The sequence below is a fragment of the Bombus pyrosoma genome, linkage group LG11 (assembly GCF_014825855.1).
Source record: "Bombus pyrosoma isolate SC7728 linkage group LG11, ASM1482585v1, whole genome shotgun sequence".
Taxonomy (NCBI): domain Eukaryota; kingdom Metazoa; phylum Arthropoda; class Insecta; order Hymenoptera; family Apidae; genus Bombus; species Bombus pyrosoma.
In genome coordinates this window covers 16,545,139-16,562,449 of record NC_057780.1, presented here as the reverse complement: position 1 = coordinate 16,562,449, position 17,311 = coordinate 16,545,139, and the positions used below count along the sequence as shown (strand labels likewise).

At 29.2% G+C, this 17,311-nt stretch overlaps 3 protein-coding genes across 12 annotated transcripts; 1 reads left to right on the top strand and 2 right to left on the bottom strand.

The window, feature by feature from the left end:
- Positions 1–3,689: 3,689 nt before the first annotated feature.
- Positions 3,690–8,536, bottom strand: LOC122572298 (importin-11). Of its 3 annotated transcripts, none has more exons than XM_043737107.1 (18): positions 8,405–8,536; positions 8,187–8,313; positions 7,883–7,983; positions 7,679–7,792; positions 7,191–7,597; positions 6,844–7,107; positions 6,614–6,769; positions 6,489–6,529; positions 6,202–6,384; positions 6,017–6,128; positions 5,724–5,944; positions 5,480–5,644; positions 5,142–5,334; positions 4,831–5,068; positions 4,667–4,763; positions 4,308–4,585; positions 4,082–4,208; positions 3,690–3,971 (listed from the first exon to the last, which is right to left on the bottom strand). In XM_043737107.1, exons 2-18 carry the CDS (start codon positions 8,307–8,309, stop codon positions 3,867–3,869), a joined length of 2,925 nt encoding a protein of 974 aa, XP_043593042.1. In that variant the 5' UTR covers positions 8,310–8,313; positions 8,405–8,536; the 3' UTR covers positions 3,690–3,866. The 3 variants fall into 3 exon arrangements, with proteins under 3 accessions (XP_043593042.1, XP_043593041.1, XP_043593043.1); XM_043737106.1 differs by having other exon boundaries at positions 4,082–4,223; positions 8,405–8,535; XM_043737108.1 differs by lacking the exon at positions 8,405–8,536 and having other exon boundaries at positions 4,082–4,223; positions 7,679–7,781.
- On the top strand, positions 8,509–14,496 carry LOC122572300 (40S ribosomal protein S6-like). Of its 7 annotated transcripts, none has more exons than XM_043737113.1 (6): positions 9,041–9,186; positions 12,006–12,210; positions 12,326–12,471; positions 12,626–12,664; positions 13,879–14,079; positions 14,180–14,496. In XM_043737113.1, exons 1-6 carry the CDS (start codon positions 9,181–9,183, stop codon positions 14,375–14,377), a joined length of 795 nt encoding a protein of 264 aa, XP_043593048.1. In that variant the 5' UTR covers positions 9,041–9,180; the 3' UTR covers positions 14,378–14,496. The 7 variants fall into 7 exon arrangements, with proteins under 7 accessions (XP_043593045.1, XP_043593048.1, XP_043593051.1 ...); XM_043737115.1 differs by lacking the exon at positions 9,041–9,186 and adding an exon at positions 9,200–9,479; XM_043737114.1 differs by lacking the exon at positions 9,041–9,186 and adding an exon at positions 11,504–11,650.
- A 1,475-nt stretch (positions 14,497–15,971) lies between these two features.
- On the bottom strand, positions 15,972–17,073 carry LOC122573176 (mediator of RNA polymerase II transcription subunit 21). Of its 2 annotated transcripts, none has more exons than XM_043739223.1 (3): positions 16,679–17,073; positions 16,500–16,608; positions 15,972–16,425 (listed from the first exon to the last, which is right to left on the bottom strand). In XM_043739223.1, exons 1-3 carry the CDS (start codon positions 16,718–16,720, stop codon positions 16,040–16,042), a joined length of 537 nt encoding a protein of 178 aa, XP_043595158.1. In that variant the 5' UTR covers positions 16,721–17,073; the 3' UTR covers positions 15,972–16,039. The 2 variants fall into 2 exon arrangements, with proteins under 2 accessions (XP_043595158.1, XP_043595157.1); XM_043739222.1 differs by having other exon boundaries at positions 16,500–16,611; positions 16,679–17,054.
- Positions 17,074–17,311: the final 238 nt, after the last annotated feature.

Genomic DNA, 17,311 nt, shown 5'->3' with positions numbered 1-17,311 from the left:
GTCTTTGCTTTCCAAAAAACAATAATATCTTATTACAATTCTTATGGTTTACAATTTTTGAAATCTTTTTATGAACAGGCTATTGACTCGAAACTTCGCACCATCACATTATATACCTACAACACTAGTTTTGGCTTTCCTCCTACTCAGAATGTCGCGAAAAAAAGAAATGCACTACAAAATGTTTGATTCCAATTATTAAGTAACAAAAAATTACGAAAATGCGAAAAAATCGATCTTTAGTTCTTGAAACATTGCCGTTCTCTTCCGTTTTTATAATATAGCGAAATTTTTATTTTACAACTCCTTTCTATTTTTCTTTTGTAAGAGATAATTTAAAATATTTTAAATAAAATAAATATTTTAAACCAACCGTTTCCAAAAATTATAAAACTGAGTCTATAATTTCAATTATCGCTAATTTATTATAGTGATTGATGTAACTATATATAATCAATGAGAAGTAAACAAATACTAACAGGATTTTTGATACTCAATGAACAAGCTTGAGCATTTCTATTGCTAAAAATACATCCCAAATAAAAACCACAGAAAGAAATGTGATAAATTCATTTTTGTTAGTTTTTTAGTTTGATAATATTTGGTAGCTAAAAGAATATATTTTAATATGAAATAGACGAAAACGGAATAATTATATACGAACCCATGAAAAATACACTATATAATACCTATTTAATTTCAAATAATTTTTCTGGTATGTCTATAACGCAATACGTATTATTGGTGTTCTTCGTTAGGACCGACACTAGCACCTCGGGGATTCAAAGGATTTTACATGAAAAGGTCACGGTGTTACATGCAACGAAAGGGGCGCGAGAAAGTATATTTGTTTGAAAACTCATGACTCCCATTGACAAAGAAAGGGCAAAGAAGCGATACGAAATATTTTTATCGCGGTCCTAAATGAATATTTATCATGATATTTATCATGAACTCATTCTTCGAATTACTATTACCTTAATATAACAACAATAATTATAATTTCGGTAAAAAAATAAAATAGAAGTATCATTTATAAGTGAGGAAATTAAATGTTAAAATTTCGTAAATCTCAGACATTTGGTCAGCGAAGAATCATCAGAGAAATACGATTAGGTCATGGTACTGCTATCATTCGATAACATTCTGTCGCTTTGTACGCCCCCTATACTGAGTATGCATCCGCTATACAAACCACCCCCACGCGGGCCTCTTGAAAATAGTTCTAAAAATAAATGCCGGTTCAGCAGGAGACAATATTAATCTACCAAAATTGAAATAACTCTTACTTTCATTTTTCTAGAGCAGCTTTCCATTATGAACTCTCTTTAACGTTCGTAAAATAAACACGGAAAAGAAAACAATGATATTGCAACGAAGCGTGAAATATCTCTGCAATTTTCTGTTAATTCTTTGTGTTCAAATAACATTTTTATATTTTGTTAAAAATATAACTCCACGATCGTGAATTTTATTTAAAAAAATTGAATATCATTCTCTTATTATGCAATTGATTTGTTTACAATTGTATCAACCATATAGCTTTATCATTCTATCATGAATATGGTATGATTATAGATGTTGTTAGGACACGATATTCATTTTATAATTAATTTCTTTGCAAAGATTATAAAGAAATTAATTATAAAGAAAAAACTATCCTATCTACAATATTTGTATTTATTTTATCTCTTGTGATTGTCGCTTCACTAAGTAAACAATAAATATGTATACAGATTAAAAAACAAACCTATGTTATGTCACTTATAACAATTTATCATTTATCAAAATCTATGCTAACAAAGATAAACCTGTACTTATCTATAATTAATTCCATCGAAAGATCTAGAATTGTACAAAAGTAATAGATAGCAAATTTTCAATTCATATATACAAACGTATCATAGTTTTCTTTTTTTTTTACTAATGACCCTTTAATATAAAAAACATCGTGATGGCTATTTTGATAAATAGCCTCCTTATACTGATTTTAAAAGTAGGATGCTATTGTTAAAAAGGTTAATGTTAAAAGATATAAAGAATTTACATAAAAAGAATGAAATGAATGACATCTGTTTTTGCCCAATGAAGATTCCAAGAGCGAGAGCTACAGGGTGTCCTAGTAGTCATAGTACAATCAGCAAGGGAAAGATTCTACGTGAAAAAAAGATTCGAAGACATTTGAAGAACAAGTTTTGTTCACGTAACGTTTCGTTTCCGAGAAAATGGAATTTGAAAATTTATCAAGTACCAGATAAATTCTTAACTAAGCACATACAAACTCTATTTTCTTGAAAATGAAACCTTTACGACGACATTTTATTCTACATTTTTTACTTATCTATGCACACAGGATAATGTCCTGCTGATTGTCTATTTGTACCCAGTCATGAATTAGCCAAATCACATATACGAACCAAATCTCAAAATTTGATTTTATCGAAAAGGAAACACTATATGAACAAATTTTAATCTATATTTTTAATTCATTTTTCATGTGGAATCACCTTCATGCCGATTGTACATTATTACTGGAACACCCTGTATATACTTTGAATGCACATCGTATAGTACGATCATCAACAAATATTAAGTCATTCATAATTAATTAGTTATTAGCGACTAGAAAGTATATTTCTATATGTATAATGTACTTACTTACACATGTACATAAGTTGTTATTAGATATTCAGCGTGAAAACTATTTTATAGAACCAGTAACATTGTCAATGTTTTTGTTGCAATTAAAAAAATACATTGACTTGTATATAATTTTTTTACAATTTAATCTTGCGTGTTTTGTGTATTTTCTGCAATTTAAATATTTCACCGAAATTTAAAACGATAATAGCAATGATACCACGCCATCAATCACAGATGTTACTGTAAGTAACCAAAAATGAACATGGCGTCTACTTAACATTTGTTTTCGCTTTAAACCTATTTTGTAATTTATGAAATCGCAATATCATTATAAACGTGTTTATTAAATTGTTTATTGAATGTACAAAAAAACGGATAAAATCAATGAATATGTCAAACAAGTACACCGACCAATCGAATATTATATACAGCACATCCGTGTATTGAATAAAGATACTGATTCAAACATTCTTTTGCACAAAACATGAAAATTAGTTATTTTAAGGATAATAATGAATGTAATTTGTTTTAGAGTACTCACCTTGCCTCAAATTAGTGAGAACAGAGAATTATTTGAAACTGGAAATAGGCAAACCCCCTGCTACGATTTGACATAGACGACAGCTGTTTGTAGTTTGCAGTAGCAACGCTAGACTGCTCTTAATCATGATGACCAAGAAGCGGGAAAAATTATGAATTAAAAATGCCTATTTCTACTTAAATATTCATTCTTATATATATTACGAAATTTAATAATTTTTGGAATAGAACAAATATGATTATAGTACTGTTACATTCTTAACTGCATATTAGATTATTAGAATATAATTCTTCATAATCAATTGCTATAATTATACTACTTAAATTATAGTATTTTGTAATAATTTGAGTAAACCAGTTCAAAATCAAACAACTATTTGTATATGAAAGCCTTTATTTCCCTTGTAATAAATACAATTTAGGTATGGCATTACCTTATTGCGGGAACACTTCAATTATTAGAACTATTTAAAGTATATATATATAAACGAATGAATAAGATAGAATTTTGAAATGTCAAGTCTTTTATTATCAACATTATTAGTACAGTGAAACAGCTAATATAATACAATAAAATAGTGCCGTTTTATAATAGAGCGCCGTAAAGCTTTTTTTTTACACGTAGTGTGGCGTTTAACATAATATTTTGTTTTCCTTCTCTTTCAATTAGACTTTCTCCTTTTTCATAAAGATACGTAAAGTTTAAGTTCTTTATCAATTTCTGGATGAAGGGTTAACATCAATTGATTGAACTGGTTATCTCCAATTAATCTACGTAAAGTAAGTAACTGAAATAAGAACAAAAATTTTTAATATATAACAAATACATAATTGAATTAGGAGGTTTCTAGCATATAATAGGTATACAATTGTAACTAAAAGTGAACTATCTCTTTACCTGATTTTGTAATGTATCTTTCAAAGATATACTAGGCAAAGGATCACTAAAATCAAGTCTTCTTTTTCGCTGTTCGTGTTTATTTCCATATTCTTCATCGTCATGCTGAGATGGACTAGACTGCCCACTAATTGACAAAGATCTAAAATAAGTAAAAATGCTAACTTTTATAGCAGTATGGTTTTTTATTGCAATTATATGTATTGTACGAATAATTTCTACATACTCAATGGCATATCCAATATTTTCGCATCTTATGTCGTCAAGTTTGGTGATGTCATTGAGAGTTCCGACGATATTAGATATTATCAGTGGAAAATAATGAAGAACGCAAGGAGGACTATCAGGTCCAAGAAGTGAACAAAGTGCAAGAGCTAATAATTTACGTCTTTCTAGTAGAGGAATATATGGCATTCGATTAACCCATATACGTATAATTTCTCCCAATACAACTTCTTCTCTAACTTCGTTTCCACCCATTTTTCTGGTTAATTCGCTTATTACCTAAACGATTATTTTAATGGTTATACAAATTATATTAACAAATTGACAAATACATAAATACAATATATGAAATGTTAATACCTGTATAAAAATATCTTTGTAAAACCATAAAACTCTTGCCACGATAGATAAATACATAGTCATCGTCATCGTAACTTCTTCTTCCTTATACATATTTCTATCAAAATTCAAATAAATATTAATGTGTATAACTTGTTATAACATACTGAAGCAACTATACTCACTCAAATATAGTTATTAAAACAGGTTTAATAAGTTCTGCACCTTGCCGAGGTGAAGCACATAAACATAGTTCAAACACTGTCATTATCATTACAACTCCTTCTGAGTTCAAATCTCCTAAAAGTGACCTAAGTGTTTCGATTATAATCGCTCCTCTTTGACTTAAAAATTCTTGGGGACTTAATATTACATATGCTTGAACTATATACAAACATAATTTTAAATGTTCAAATGATTTTTCTGAAAAATATAAAGATCATTAACTTTTCTGGATGTTTATAAGAATCATTATCAAATAGAATTATTTACTAACCTAATACAGCAGGCAAATTTTTAGCCAGTTCCATTATAGCCAATGTTGGCGCAGCTGCATTTTGCAGTAAAGCTAACCATAATCGCAAGCCATCTTCTAACAAATATACGTGACAATTTTGATTGACGTCACAACTTAATGCAATAACACCTACTACTAGTGGTTCTATAAGGACGCTTTCAGAACCTAAAGCCTAAAAAATAATTCAAATATTATCTATTATTTAAAATTTTCAATAAAATCATTGAGTTATATATTTAATTTATCAATATCAAGATCAATAATTTGATTTATATTAATATAGTTTCATTCATTAAACAATATAAAAAAAAATTTACCTTTTCTAGATGTACAAGTGTTGAAATTATAGCACATCTTAGCATATTATGTTCTTCACATTCTTGCCAAAGTGCTGGCAAATATGAACTGAGGGCTCCAACAAGTGGGTTTATTTCACTACCAGCACGTTCAATCATAAATGATAATACGTATAACACATACATCTGAAAATTATTTAAAATATGTTTTTGCGAACTACAACAATATTTTGAAAGTAACATATAACAATATATACATATATACCTTGGTATCACATTCTTTTACTTCTTTTAGGAGCGAAAATAACAAAGAGAATGCTGGTTCTAAATATGGCGAGAATTCTTCCGGATTAAATTGAAAATCATCTATCGCAAGCTTTAAAGCATCGCTTGCTGCTAAACGAACACCCAGATCTTCTTCAGGACTCAAAACTTCAACCATAAGTTTGTATAATTCTGGTCTTAACTCTGTACTTAACTTAACAGCTGCAATTTTATTACAATACAAAATTATTACATAATAAATCCTACTTGTTTAAAAAGCTGCACTTTACTTACTTGTCCAGCGCCCAATAAGCCAACATACTCGTCTTCTAATAATTCTATAATTGTTACTTCGAATTTTCAACTCTTCTTTTAAGGTAGTTGAAAACCATTGATCAAAATTTACCTAATAAATAGAAGCGTGATGAACTGGATGACTGACTATCTGCACTGATTTTTTTGTGATATTTTGTTCTTACCTCATCATATAAATCAAATGCAGCCAAACCAACTGCATTATATACTGCATCTTTTACTAGAATAGCATGCAAATTATTCGGATCAACTGGTTGATGATGTCTTTGCATTAGTTCAACTAAAACTGGTACAAGAACTTCTCCAAAATGATGGAAAATTACTACAAACAGACACTCCGTACAAGGCTAAAGAAAATAAAATATTAATTATAAAGTAAATAAAAATGTATAATTTTACAATTATAATTCATTTATAAATATTTGTAAATAGTCGGCAATAAAATATTTACCCTTAAACTATATTTCCATGATTCACCGCCATCATCGACAACTGAAAACATTATAAATAAAAAATATAAAACATTGTATGTACATATATATATTCATATATGTATGTATATATACAAATATTTACCAAAACTTTCTGGATCTGTATCCCATAATTCCAATTCAGCAGGTGTTAAAAGAAAATAATGTGTTACGAGCCTTGAACAAATTTCTGCTAATGTTTCAGGTGTAAAAAATTCTTGTCTCAATTGATTTGCTCTCAACGTTAACGGATTTTTCGTATCTGTATTAACAAATTTTCAAGCTCAATAAATCACACCCATAAATTTACAAAATACCATTATCCATCGTATATACCTTTGAGAACTTTAGCTGGTTTATAGTATGTAGATAATAAAATGCCTTTCATTAAATTTAAACATTGTATAACAAATCTTTCAAAAGCTAGAGCTTGACCAGCTTCAGTGAAACAATAAAAAACAGAAAATTCTAATGATGTTGGTATTAGTTCTACATAACAAAATGGATGCATTTCTAATACTCCTATTAATACTTTAGTTAAATGAATTATAAATTTATCGCATACTTCCATCTGTATACCTCTTGAAATTAATGTTTTTCCTAGAATTATATAAAAATCATTATTAAAAGAGACAAATATATAGCTGATATTAAGGGTAATATCAGAGGAGAAATATACTAACGACATTCAAGACAAGTTCTTGCACGTTCAAAAACAATTTCTAAGAATGACATAGCATCATGGGATTCTGAAGGCTTATTAAACCCATTTACAATAAGTGTTCTAAGAATTCTCAATAGAAGTAACGCTTTTTCCAAAGCTTCCTGTATCTGATTTGTGTCTGCTCCATTTGATGCCATTATAAGAGAAGATTCTGTATAAGTATTCCACACATTCAGAATAAAACTGAACACACTACTGGTTAATTCTTGGAAGAGTCGTCTGTCAGGAACTAAACGTTTAGAGGCTAAACACTTAACAACATGATGTAATATTAACAGTGCCCGATGCTGGGCCAAAGGATTTTGTCCTCTTATAACATCCAATAAGGTTGGAATTAATGAGCGCCATTCTCTAGGCCAATCATATCTGTACAACATTATTTCGTTTAATTTATTTTATGAATCAGAGAGAAAAATAAACACAAATTATTTAATCAATATCAATTACCTTGCAATTTTAGCAATGAGAGCTGCCAATTGGATAGCTAACTGATTTACAGGTTCTTCAAAGTTTACTATTAAACGTTGTCTAAGAAATTCCTTTTCGTCATCTGCAATTCCACTGTAGTAATAATGCATGTTATTTAATTATTAATTTACATTAAGATGTTAATACTATTAGTCAAATCTGATTGCGTTAAAGAATACTTACTTTGGAGCATTCTTTCTCCAATATTTATCAACACCATTTTTAAAACATAAAATAGCCATCCATCTAATATTGATACTCAAGGAATGATTAGAAAACACATTCTGAAATAATTATTAATATTTTAAACATAATATAATAATTAGACTTTCGTTAGTAATGAAAATAAATAACCTAAAATAATCTTACATACATAAGCAAATAGTATATGCTTATATATGCTAGTTAAAATAAAAATGATCAGGAATAAATTTTTTCCTCCTTACAATCTAATCAAATTTATTTTACATTTATTTATGCAACTTACATATAACGCAGTGTAGAATCCCCTTTCAGTTTCCCATTGTTTTAGAGTTTGTTCAGCTGGTTTCAAAATAGTGGGATCCTGACTACCCGCTTGTTGAAGGACTTCTATCACTGCGACATCCATCTTCCTACAAAAAATTAATATATTCAATGTTTTACATTAAATTCAAATAGCTCATTGTTATTTGTTTTCCTCTGAAAAGATCGACTAAACTTAACTTTTTTCGGAAATATCTATGTATTAAATCAATACATGACGAAAATCATCAAAGACACTCTACATCAAAATGTCACACACGCCCGCAAGTCGGCATTTCAGAACGCTGCCCCCCTCCTGCTCTCGTCTCTTTCTACAAAATGACAGTTATTGTTATAGTGTAAACCACCTTATTACACGTAAAACGCGATTCTAGTCTAGATTTACTTATCCATTATTCATATATCGTCATAAGGTATGATCAACCTATTATGATAATGTTATTTACTCATGTACTTAAGCAAAAATTCCAATTTTTCCAAAGAACTATCCCAGAACTGGAAACTAGTTCTTTCTAATAGACAACAATATAAATAATACTTCTTATAGAATGTGTTTCAATATTTACTTATCTTTTAAAAATAAAGAAACAATAATGTTTCTTCTCGCATTTATATATTTTCTATGTAATAAAATATGTACATACACATTAGTGATTTTAAATATTTGAAAGAAATGTTATTAATTTTCTTCACATCTGTTTGTCAGAGAAANTGTAATTCGTTGATGAATTAATTTATTACTAAAAATTTAAGTTATAATTTCTATGAAAACATAAATATTAATATGATTTGTTTACAGATTTATAAGGAGTTTGTTTATTGCTATTTTCACTTTAAAATTTCATTGGACTTAAACCGGATATCCGGTGTACGCACTCTACACGCACTCAGTGTCCGCTTGTGCGATATACAGTCCTTCTGTTTATAGCTCGCTGCATTGCTTGATATTTGTCACAATGAAAGTACGTATCCAATAATAATTTCAAAATCTAACAAATATTACAAACAGTTACTATAAAAATTTATATATTGAAATGCTATAAATAATTTTAGATATATATAATTTATGAAACATTCGTTTATCTGTATACTTAACCAATGTTAAAATATGACTTATTTTATTTATCTTCGACATAAATAGCATCAAGCAAGTCATATCCAAATGTAGAATACTTAACCCCTTATCCTACAATATCGTGTGAGAGATATGATACGTTGATCGGGCCAAATATAAATAACATGTGAGAGAGACATGGTAGGTCATTCGGACCAAAAGTAAATAATACGTGTGAGAAACGTGGTACGTTCTTCGGGCTACACGCGACAAATACTTACTAATTTTCTTAACCGCATTCGGACATGCAGATATATTTTCTTGAAAAATATTAGAAAGGTACCCTCAAAAATGTCTTCAAAAAGAATATTAGGCGTTGTTGAGGACATTGAAAATTCAGCTAACATTGCAAAAAGTGATTTGATAGATATTTTAAATAGTGATAGTGACAGTAGTGATATTTCACTTCCTGTACGAAAACGTTGTAAGCGACTGATTATTGAAGATGATACCGACGATGAAGACCACAGTAATCATCAACAATCAGAGCTATGGATTTGGAAAGAAGAAACTAATGATCCAAAAATTTGGAAGTATACACAGATTCCTGGCATAAAAGTGGCAATTTTGAGTCAGTTAGGGGAAAACAGAAAAGAATTAGATTTTTTTAATATAATATTTGATAATATATTTTGGGAAAATATTGTTACGGAGACGAATCGAAACGCAAACCAAATAATAAACAATGAAAATAAAAGACTAAAAATAGACAAAACTTGGTTTCCTGTAGACTGTGGTGAAATCAAAATATATTTTGCACTATGTATAATAATGGCTGAAGTTAAAAAACCAACAATTCAAATGAATTGGTCTAAGAAAGCAGTTATAGAAACTCCAATTTTTAGAAAAACAATGCCGTTCAAAAGATTTCTGCAAATAACTAGATGTTTGCATTTTACAGATAACAATTTGGCTAACAATACAGATAAATTATGTAAAATAAAACCTGTGATAAATTTTTTGAATCAAAGATTTAAAGAAGTATATACAATGCAAGAGAATGTTACTATCGATGAATCATTGATGAAATATAAGGGACATTTATCCTATAAACAATTTAATCCATCAGAAGGGGTAAGATTTGGTATAAAATTTTATAAATTATGTGAGTCGAAATCAGGTTATTGCTATGACCTTAAAATATACACTGGTAGTGATAAAATAAATTCTGGTGACAGTGCATCTGAAAGTGTTGTCAAAGAGCTATCACAATCAATATTACATAAAGGACATACTTTATATTTAAACAATTGTTCTACAAAACTGTTTAAAACTTTAATTAACAGTAAAACTAATGTTGTTGGAACAGTGCACTCGAACAGAAATAATATGCCAAAAGATTTTTGTAAAGTAAAATTAAAAAAGGGTGAATATATAATGAGAAGCTGCAATGGAATACTGGCATTAAAATGGAAGGATATACGAGACATTTATATTCTTTCTTCAAAACACGAAACAGCAGAAATGACTGAACCAGAAAAAAATCAATTCAATTGTACTTTGAAACCAAAATGTATCATTGAGTACAATAAAGGAATGATTGGAATTGACCGGCAAGACCAAATGCTAGCGTGCTTCCCTGTGATGAGGAAATGTATGAAAGGATACCGAAAAGTTTTCTTTTACCTCTTTGATATTGCTCTGTTTAATTCATACATTTTATTCAACAAAATAGATAGTAACAAAAAACAGACTTATGCTGAATATAGAATTGAAATAGCCCAATCATTGCTAAAAAATATACCATTACCAGAGTATAAACGAAAAGGACGATTAACGAATGGAGATTTACCAGAGAGGCTGCACGGGAAACATTGGGGTCATTTTCCCAAGCATATAGATCCAACACCATCGAAATTAAAGCCATCAAGAGCCTGTAAAGTTTGCACAAAACATAAAAAACGTAGTGAAACAACGTGGGAGTGCAAAAGATGTAAAGTTGCATTACATGTACCAATATGCTTTGAAAGATACCACACGATTGAAGATTATTAAATTTTTTTAATTTTATCAAGACGTTCATAATTTAAAATATATGTTTCTTCAGAAATTATAATAAAAATGTTATTGATTTATTATTGACTTCAAGATAATAAATCTTGCTTGTTCAATGATCAGTTGGTAGTATTTATTTATCAAACATCCTGCAAAATAAAATTAATTGTGCCTTACACATGCATTTACAAAAAGACATGAACCATTTGCGCAATTTCGAATACTCAGCCAAACCGTGAAATGGTTCGACATGAGGCAAGAGGCTAAATTTTCTTCAGAGCATTAAAATTTACAATGTTCATTATTATACTATGAAAGTAAGCATAACCTCGTTAAAATGTCTCAGACGTTTAACCTATATTTCACTGTACAAGTATAAACGGCCAACCTTTGTGAATATATTTTATGGCTATTGTCAAGCAAAATATGCTTTATAAATATAAGTCAATTGAAGTCTTATTACGAGGTGATATATCTGCTGTTATTTTATAGCATAGTAATCACGAGTTTCTTACTATTCCCCTTGTATTTTGAATTTTTGTTCTAACTTTTTAATAAAGCTTTATATAGCTATGTATATATAACATTTTTTATTTGATTATGCACGTTGAATAAACTGACAAAGACTGTTAAATCTTTGCATATTCTGTATGATATTTATGTGTTTTCTAGTTGAACGTATCGTATCCTGCAACAGGATGTCAGAAACTGTTTGAAATCTCCGATGAGCATAAGCTGAGAATTTTTTATGAAAAGCGTATGGGCGCAGAAGTAGAGGCTGATGCTCTCGGTAACGAATGGAAGGGATATGTCGTTCGTATCTCCGGCGGCAATGATAAACAAGGATTTCCTATGAAACAGGGCGTTCTGACTAATGGTAACACAAGCATTTTATATTTTAATTTCGTTTGTAACAGCTTTATGCGTTTATGAATTTTATAGATTTGGTATAATGGATTGATCTTAATTTTTTTTTAAATTCCTGTAACTAGGGCGCGTACGTTTACTGCTCTCAAAAGGACATTCATGCTACAGACCTAGACGTGATGGCGAGCGCAAACGTAAATCTGTCCGTGGATGCATTGTCGATTCCAACCTTTCAGTACTCGCTCTCGTCATTGTCAAAAAAGGAGAAAAGGTATTAACTTGACTGTACTTTCTGTCTATTATCCATGTTTCAGGGTGTATCTTAGAACTGACTTATTATCTTACGATACTATCGTAAACATGGAAGATTAAATATCGTTTCTTGATTTGGGAGACTGTGTTATGTAATTTACACCTTTTCTCAGTGTACAAGCGATACACTAGAAGTCAACATATCTATGGATGTAATGATCAGTGAGTTAAGTTATTAACACGTTCACGCCGGCGCGTGCCACCGGTGGTTTGCGCTCGAGTCTCACATCAGGCGGCGTGCACCTGACTCAAACTCGAATGTTCCATCAGATAGTGCATACCATCAAAAATGTAGTTCTTTTAGTAACTAAAAAAAATCGCCATTTGAAATATTTGAAAATTTAATTGGAAATTTAACGTCTATTAAATAAAAAAGAAGTAGGATATATTTTATTTCATCTCAGTATTATAAACATATAAAACAAAAATTCGATAGTAAACACAGCAATTCAGTATTATAAACTTAACTTAATTGTTTATATATTTCTATACAATTTTTAAAAGCATTTGAAACAAAGTGCTGACTGGCCCTCACAACGATTGTAATATATCGTTACTTTTTTAGTTTTTTTCGTGGCATAATCTCTAACTTTTTTTTTATATAAGCATTTATAACATTCTTTACATCTTTTTCTTGACTTTCTTACAGATCCTTTATGTGAGTGAAGAAAATGTGAACATTTTGTGAAGGTATTTGCCTTTCAATAGCCATTTCTGCAATGTGGTGATTATTGGTCAAAGATGAACAATAATTTTTTCTCTAAATTGCAAAATATTAATATCTTTATTACATCATCTTTGATATATGTATCACGGAATTATGAGGCAAGTCCCTCATATTAATTGTATAATAATTTTTTTGTACCATTTAACGGCTTTCCATAAACAACTATAGTACAATGTCATTTGATAGGATAAGTCACCACTCTTTTTTGCATTATTATAAAAAAAAACATCAGGCTTTAGTTCATCATTTTTTCCTTGAATAATTGTACATATGTGATTCTTGGAAGTAGTAAACATATAAACTGGTCTTTTGTCAGTCCATTTAAAAAATTTAACTCTGCTACGATTTTCAAAACTCACAATGTGATCCCGTTTTTGTTTTTGTATCGCCTGTGGCGGTAGAAATTTTTTGTTTATTTTTACAGCACCACAAATAAATGTTTTTTTCTGCAAATGTTCTTCAACCAAAGGGACACTCGTATAATAGCTATCTATAAATTGCATGTGGCCTTCAAATAATAATCCATACGAGCGCTGTCCCACGGCGGGAAATACAAATAGTAGCGCCCACGTGAACGTGTTAAAGAACATTTTTAATGCTGAGAAGCATTTAATGTATAAATTGATTAAATTCTTACAGGATATCCCGGATTTAACTGACAAGGAAGTCCCACGCCGTTTAGGACCCAAGAGAGCGAGCAAAATTCGCAAACTATTTAATCTATCTAAGGAAGATGATGTCCGTCGATTCGTTGTGAAACGACCAATTCAAAAAGAGGGCAAACCACAGCGGTCGAAAGCCCCTAAAATTCAACGTCTTATTACCCCACTTACACTCCAGGTTTGTACATATATGTATCTATATTATATTGTTATTCTGTTTCAGTTAAAATTTTCCAAAAGTACGGAGTTTATAATAAAATTAAAATATGTTTATATAGAGAAAGAGGCATAGACTGGCTCTAAAGAGGAGGCGTTGCTTGGCTCGCAAGCAACAAGCAGCAGAGTATGCGAAGCTGTTAGCACAACGGCAAAAGGAAGCTAAGAATAGACGTCAAGAAGAACTAAAGCGAAGACGTAGCGCTTCTATGCGAGATTCCAAATCATCCAATCAGTCTGCACCTACCATTCAAAAGTAAAAGACTGCAATGGTCTAATACAATATGAAACAAATAAATTGTATATAAATATGTTGTATATAAACCTATTAAATACAAATTGTGTATAAGCCTAATAAATATTTATATTTTTGTTGTAATATTTTGTTGGCCTCTCTTATATGTTCCATATGCGTAATATTCATTTATTCAATATTATATTCATTTAAATTTATACAGTATATACATAAGGTAGAGGCTTATCATTTTAATTAATTAATAATTTTTAAAAATTCTGAAATGATTTAGACCGAGCTACAGTGTTTAACAACATCAACGGTAATTTTAATATTATTCTTGGTTTAAGACGAATATCGAATTTAATTTCTTAACATTGTACTAAAATTTAGTTCTAGCAGACTCTGAATTTATTAAATTCGGTAGAATTTTTTACTCCATGTTTACAGCAAAATAATCTTTCGTCTGATACTTTTTGTTTCAATTCCACATATATTTTTTATATAAACACATCACAATATATTCCATATCCTATTTGATATTCTGTAATGACCCTAACTCTTCAATTTCGAATAATATATACAGAGATACATATGTAGATTGTAATTAAAGTATATATGATCTGTATATTGCAGCTGTAGCAGTCAAATAATTTTTACGTTTACTGCCTCGTCTCGTTGGTTAGACACTATATATAAGCATAATCTACATAACCTCATTATTCGTACACTAAGTAACAATTTTGTTGATGTTATCATTGATTGATCAATGAAAAGTCTATTATAAATTTAATTTTTAATCTTCTTATTTACTCGTAAATATTCTTGACGATATAATTTAATATTTTCATGAAGTACAAAATAATGATTTAATCATTACATTATAATCATATGTATGAATAGGACTGAAAATAATACGTTAATAAAAACAACTTATTGCTCTTCTTTCTCTTTCTACAAAATGTCAGTTATTGTCATAGTGTGAACCACCTTATTACACGTAAAACGCAATTCTAGTCTAGATTTACTTATCCATTATTCATATATCGTCATAAGGTATGATCAACCTATTATGATAATGTTATTTACTCATGTACTTAAGCAAAAATTTCAATTTTTCCAAAGAACTATCCCAGAACTGGAAACTAGTTCTTTCTAATAGACAACAATATAAATAATACTTCTTATAGAATATGTTTCAATATTTACTTACCTTTTCAAAATAAAGAAACAATAATGTTTCTCCTCGCATTTATATAATTTCTATGTAATAAAATATGTACATACACATTAGTGATTTTAAATATTTGAAAGAAATGTTATTAATTTTCTTCACATCTGTTTGTCAGAGAAATGTAATTCGTTGATGAATTAATTTATTACTAAAAATTTAAGTTATAATTTCTATGAAAACATAAATATTAATATGATTTGTTTACAGATTTATAAGGAGTTTGTTNTTTAAATTACCTTGATTTGAAAGAAATTACCAATTTTACTTTCGCGCTACGGATCGCGCGGGGCGCGGGACGTGACATTTCATATAACTAATTGTTTGCTATCTATAAATATGAAACAGTTTTTAAGATTTATTTAATAATTTTAATATTTTGACGACGTTTACACTATTAGAAAAATTTATTTCCTTTATAAATTTGTTAAAAAATCAAATTATAGTACAAATATATCATTGATTTACAGAATTAGGTGAAGGATCTGACAATTGATGTGTGCTATTCGAAGATACAGTATTTACAGAGCTTACATTTTCTTGTTTAAAAGTTGGGTTAGTGTTAAGATTAATATTAATTATAGACGTAGATGCTGGATCTTGCATATCTAATTGACTTTGAGCAATATCTTGCAGAGCAGCTTGAATCCTTTGCAAAAGTGCTTCTCCTTGTTTTACAACTTCCTCTAGTTGTTCGCCAGCTTCTTGATTTTCTTGTTCAAGACGGTTAAGACTTGCAACTTGTAGTTCTTGTGATGACTCTTCACTCGGTAAACTTTCTATCAAGGTATCAATATCTTTTGCACACCTTGCTATAAGCGTTGCAAACAAGGCTGCATAATCTAAAATATAAGTATAATTCATATATAAGTCTGGCAATATGAAATTTAATGAAATAAATTATATATAAAAGTACCTTCTTGAGGTTGATGCGGTTGAGGTGTTCCAACACGATCAAAACCGGGAAATTTACTAGGTGTTGAATATTGTTGTAAAATACCTACACTGTTACAAAAATGTTCTGCCTGCTGGAATAACATAAAAATTAGATTGTTACTTATTATATTTATTTACACAATTTACACAATCAATTACCTGGTTTATAGTATCTTGCAATTGTGTTAAACGATCTGCCATATTTTAAAAATATAATCCTTAAAATTATATTATTCCTATAATATAATCAATAATGGTATTCTATGTATAACATCACTGTAATCAACTATAATATTCAATTTGATACTAAGAAATGCGATTGTGAAGTTTCTCACTCTAAGAAATTAACTTTTATGCTGCGTTCAGTTCCAATCTTAAAATTTGGTTGTTAGGTCTTGAATGTTGGCGAACATGTCGTTAAAGAGGGATATTTTGAGTTCTGGGGATAGTTTGTGTACGAGATATCTTGAGTTTTCGATATGAAAAACATATTCACAACTTAACTAATAAATTTTATTCCTTGCAATAAATGTTAGAAGAACAAAAATTTTATCTCAATTCTATGGGAGGTTATTTTATTTTAATGACGATCTTTAAGAAATGCTTAAGTATTACAAATAAATTTACATTTATAAGAAAAACCTTAAAGAGGAAGAAATAGAAAGTTATAAAAGTAAATATTAATAAAATAGTTACTCTGACTGATATATTCCATTTTTGAGGTAGACATTAAAATATGTATAGAATTATATATTATTAATATTAAAATATTCTGATTAATAAAATTGTTAT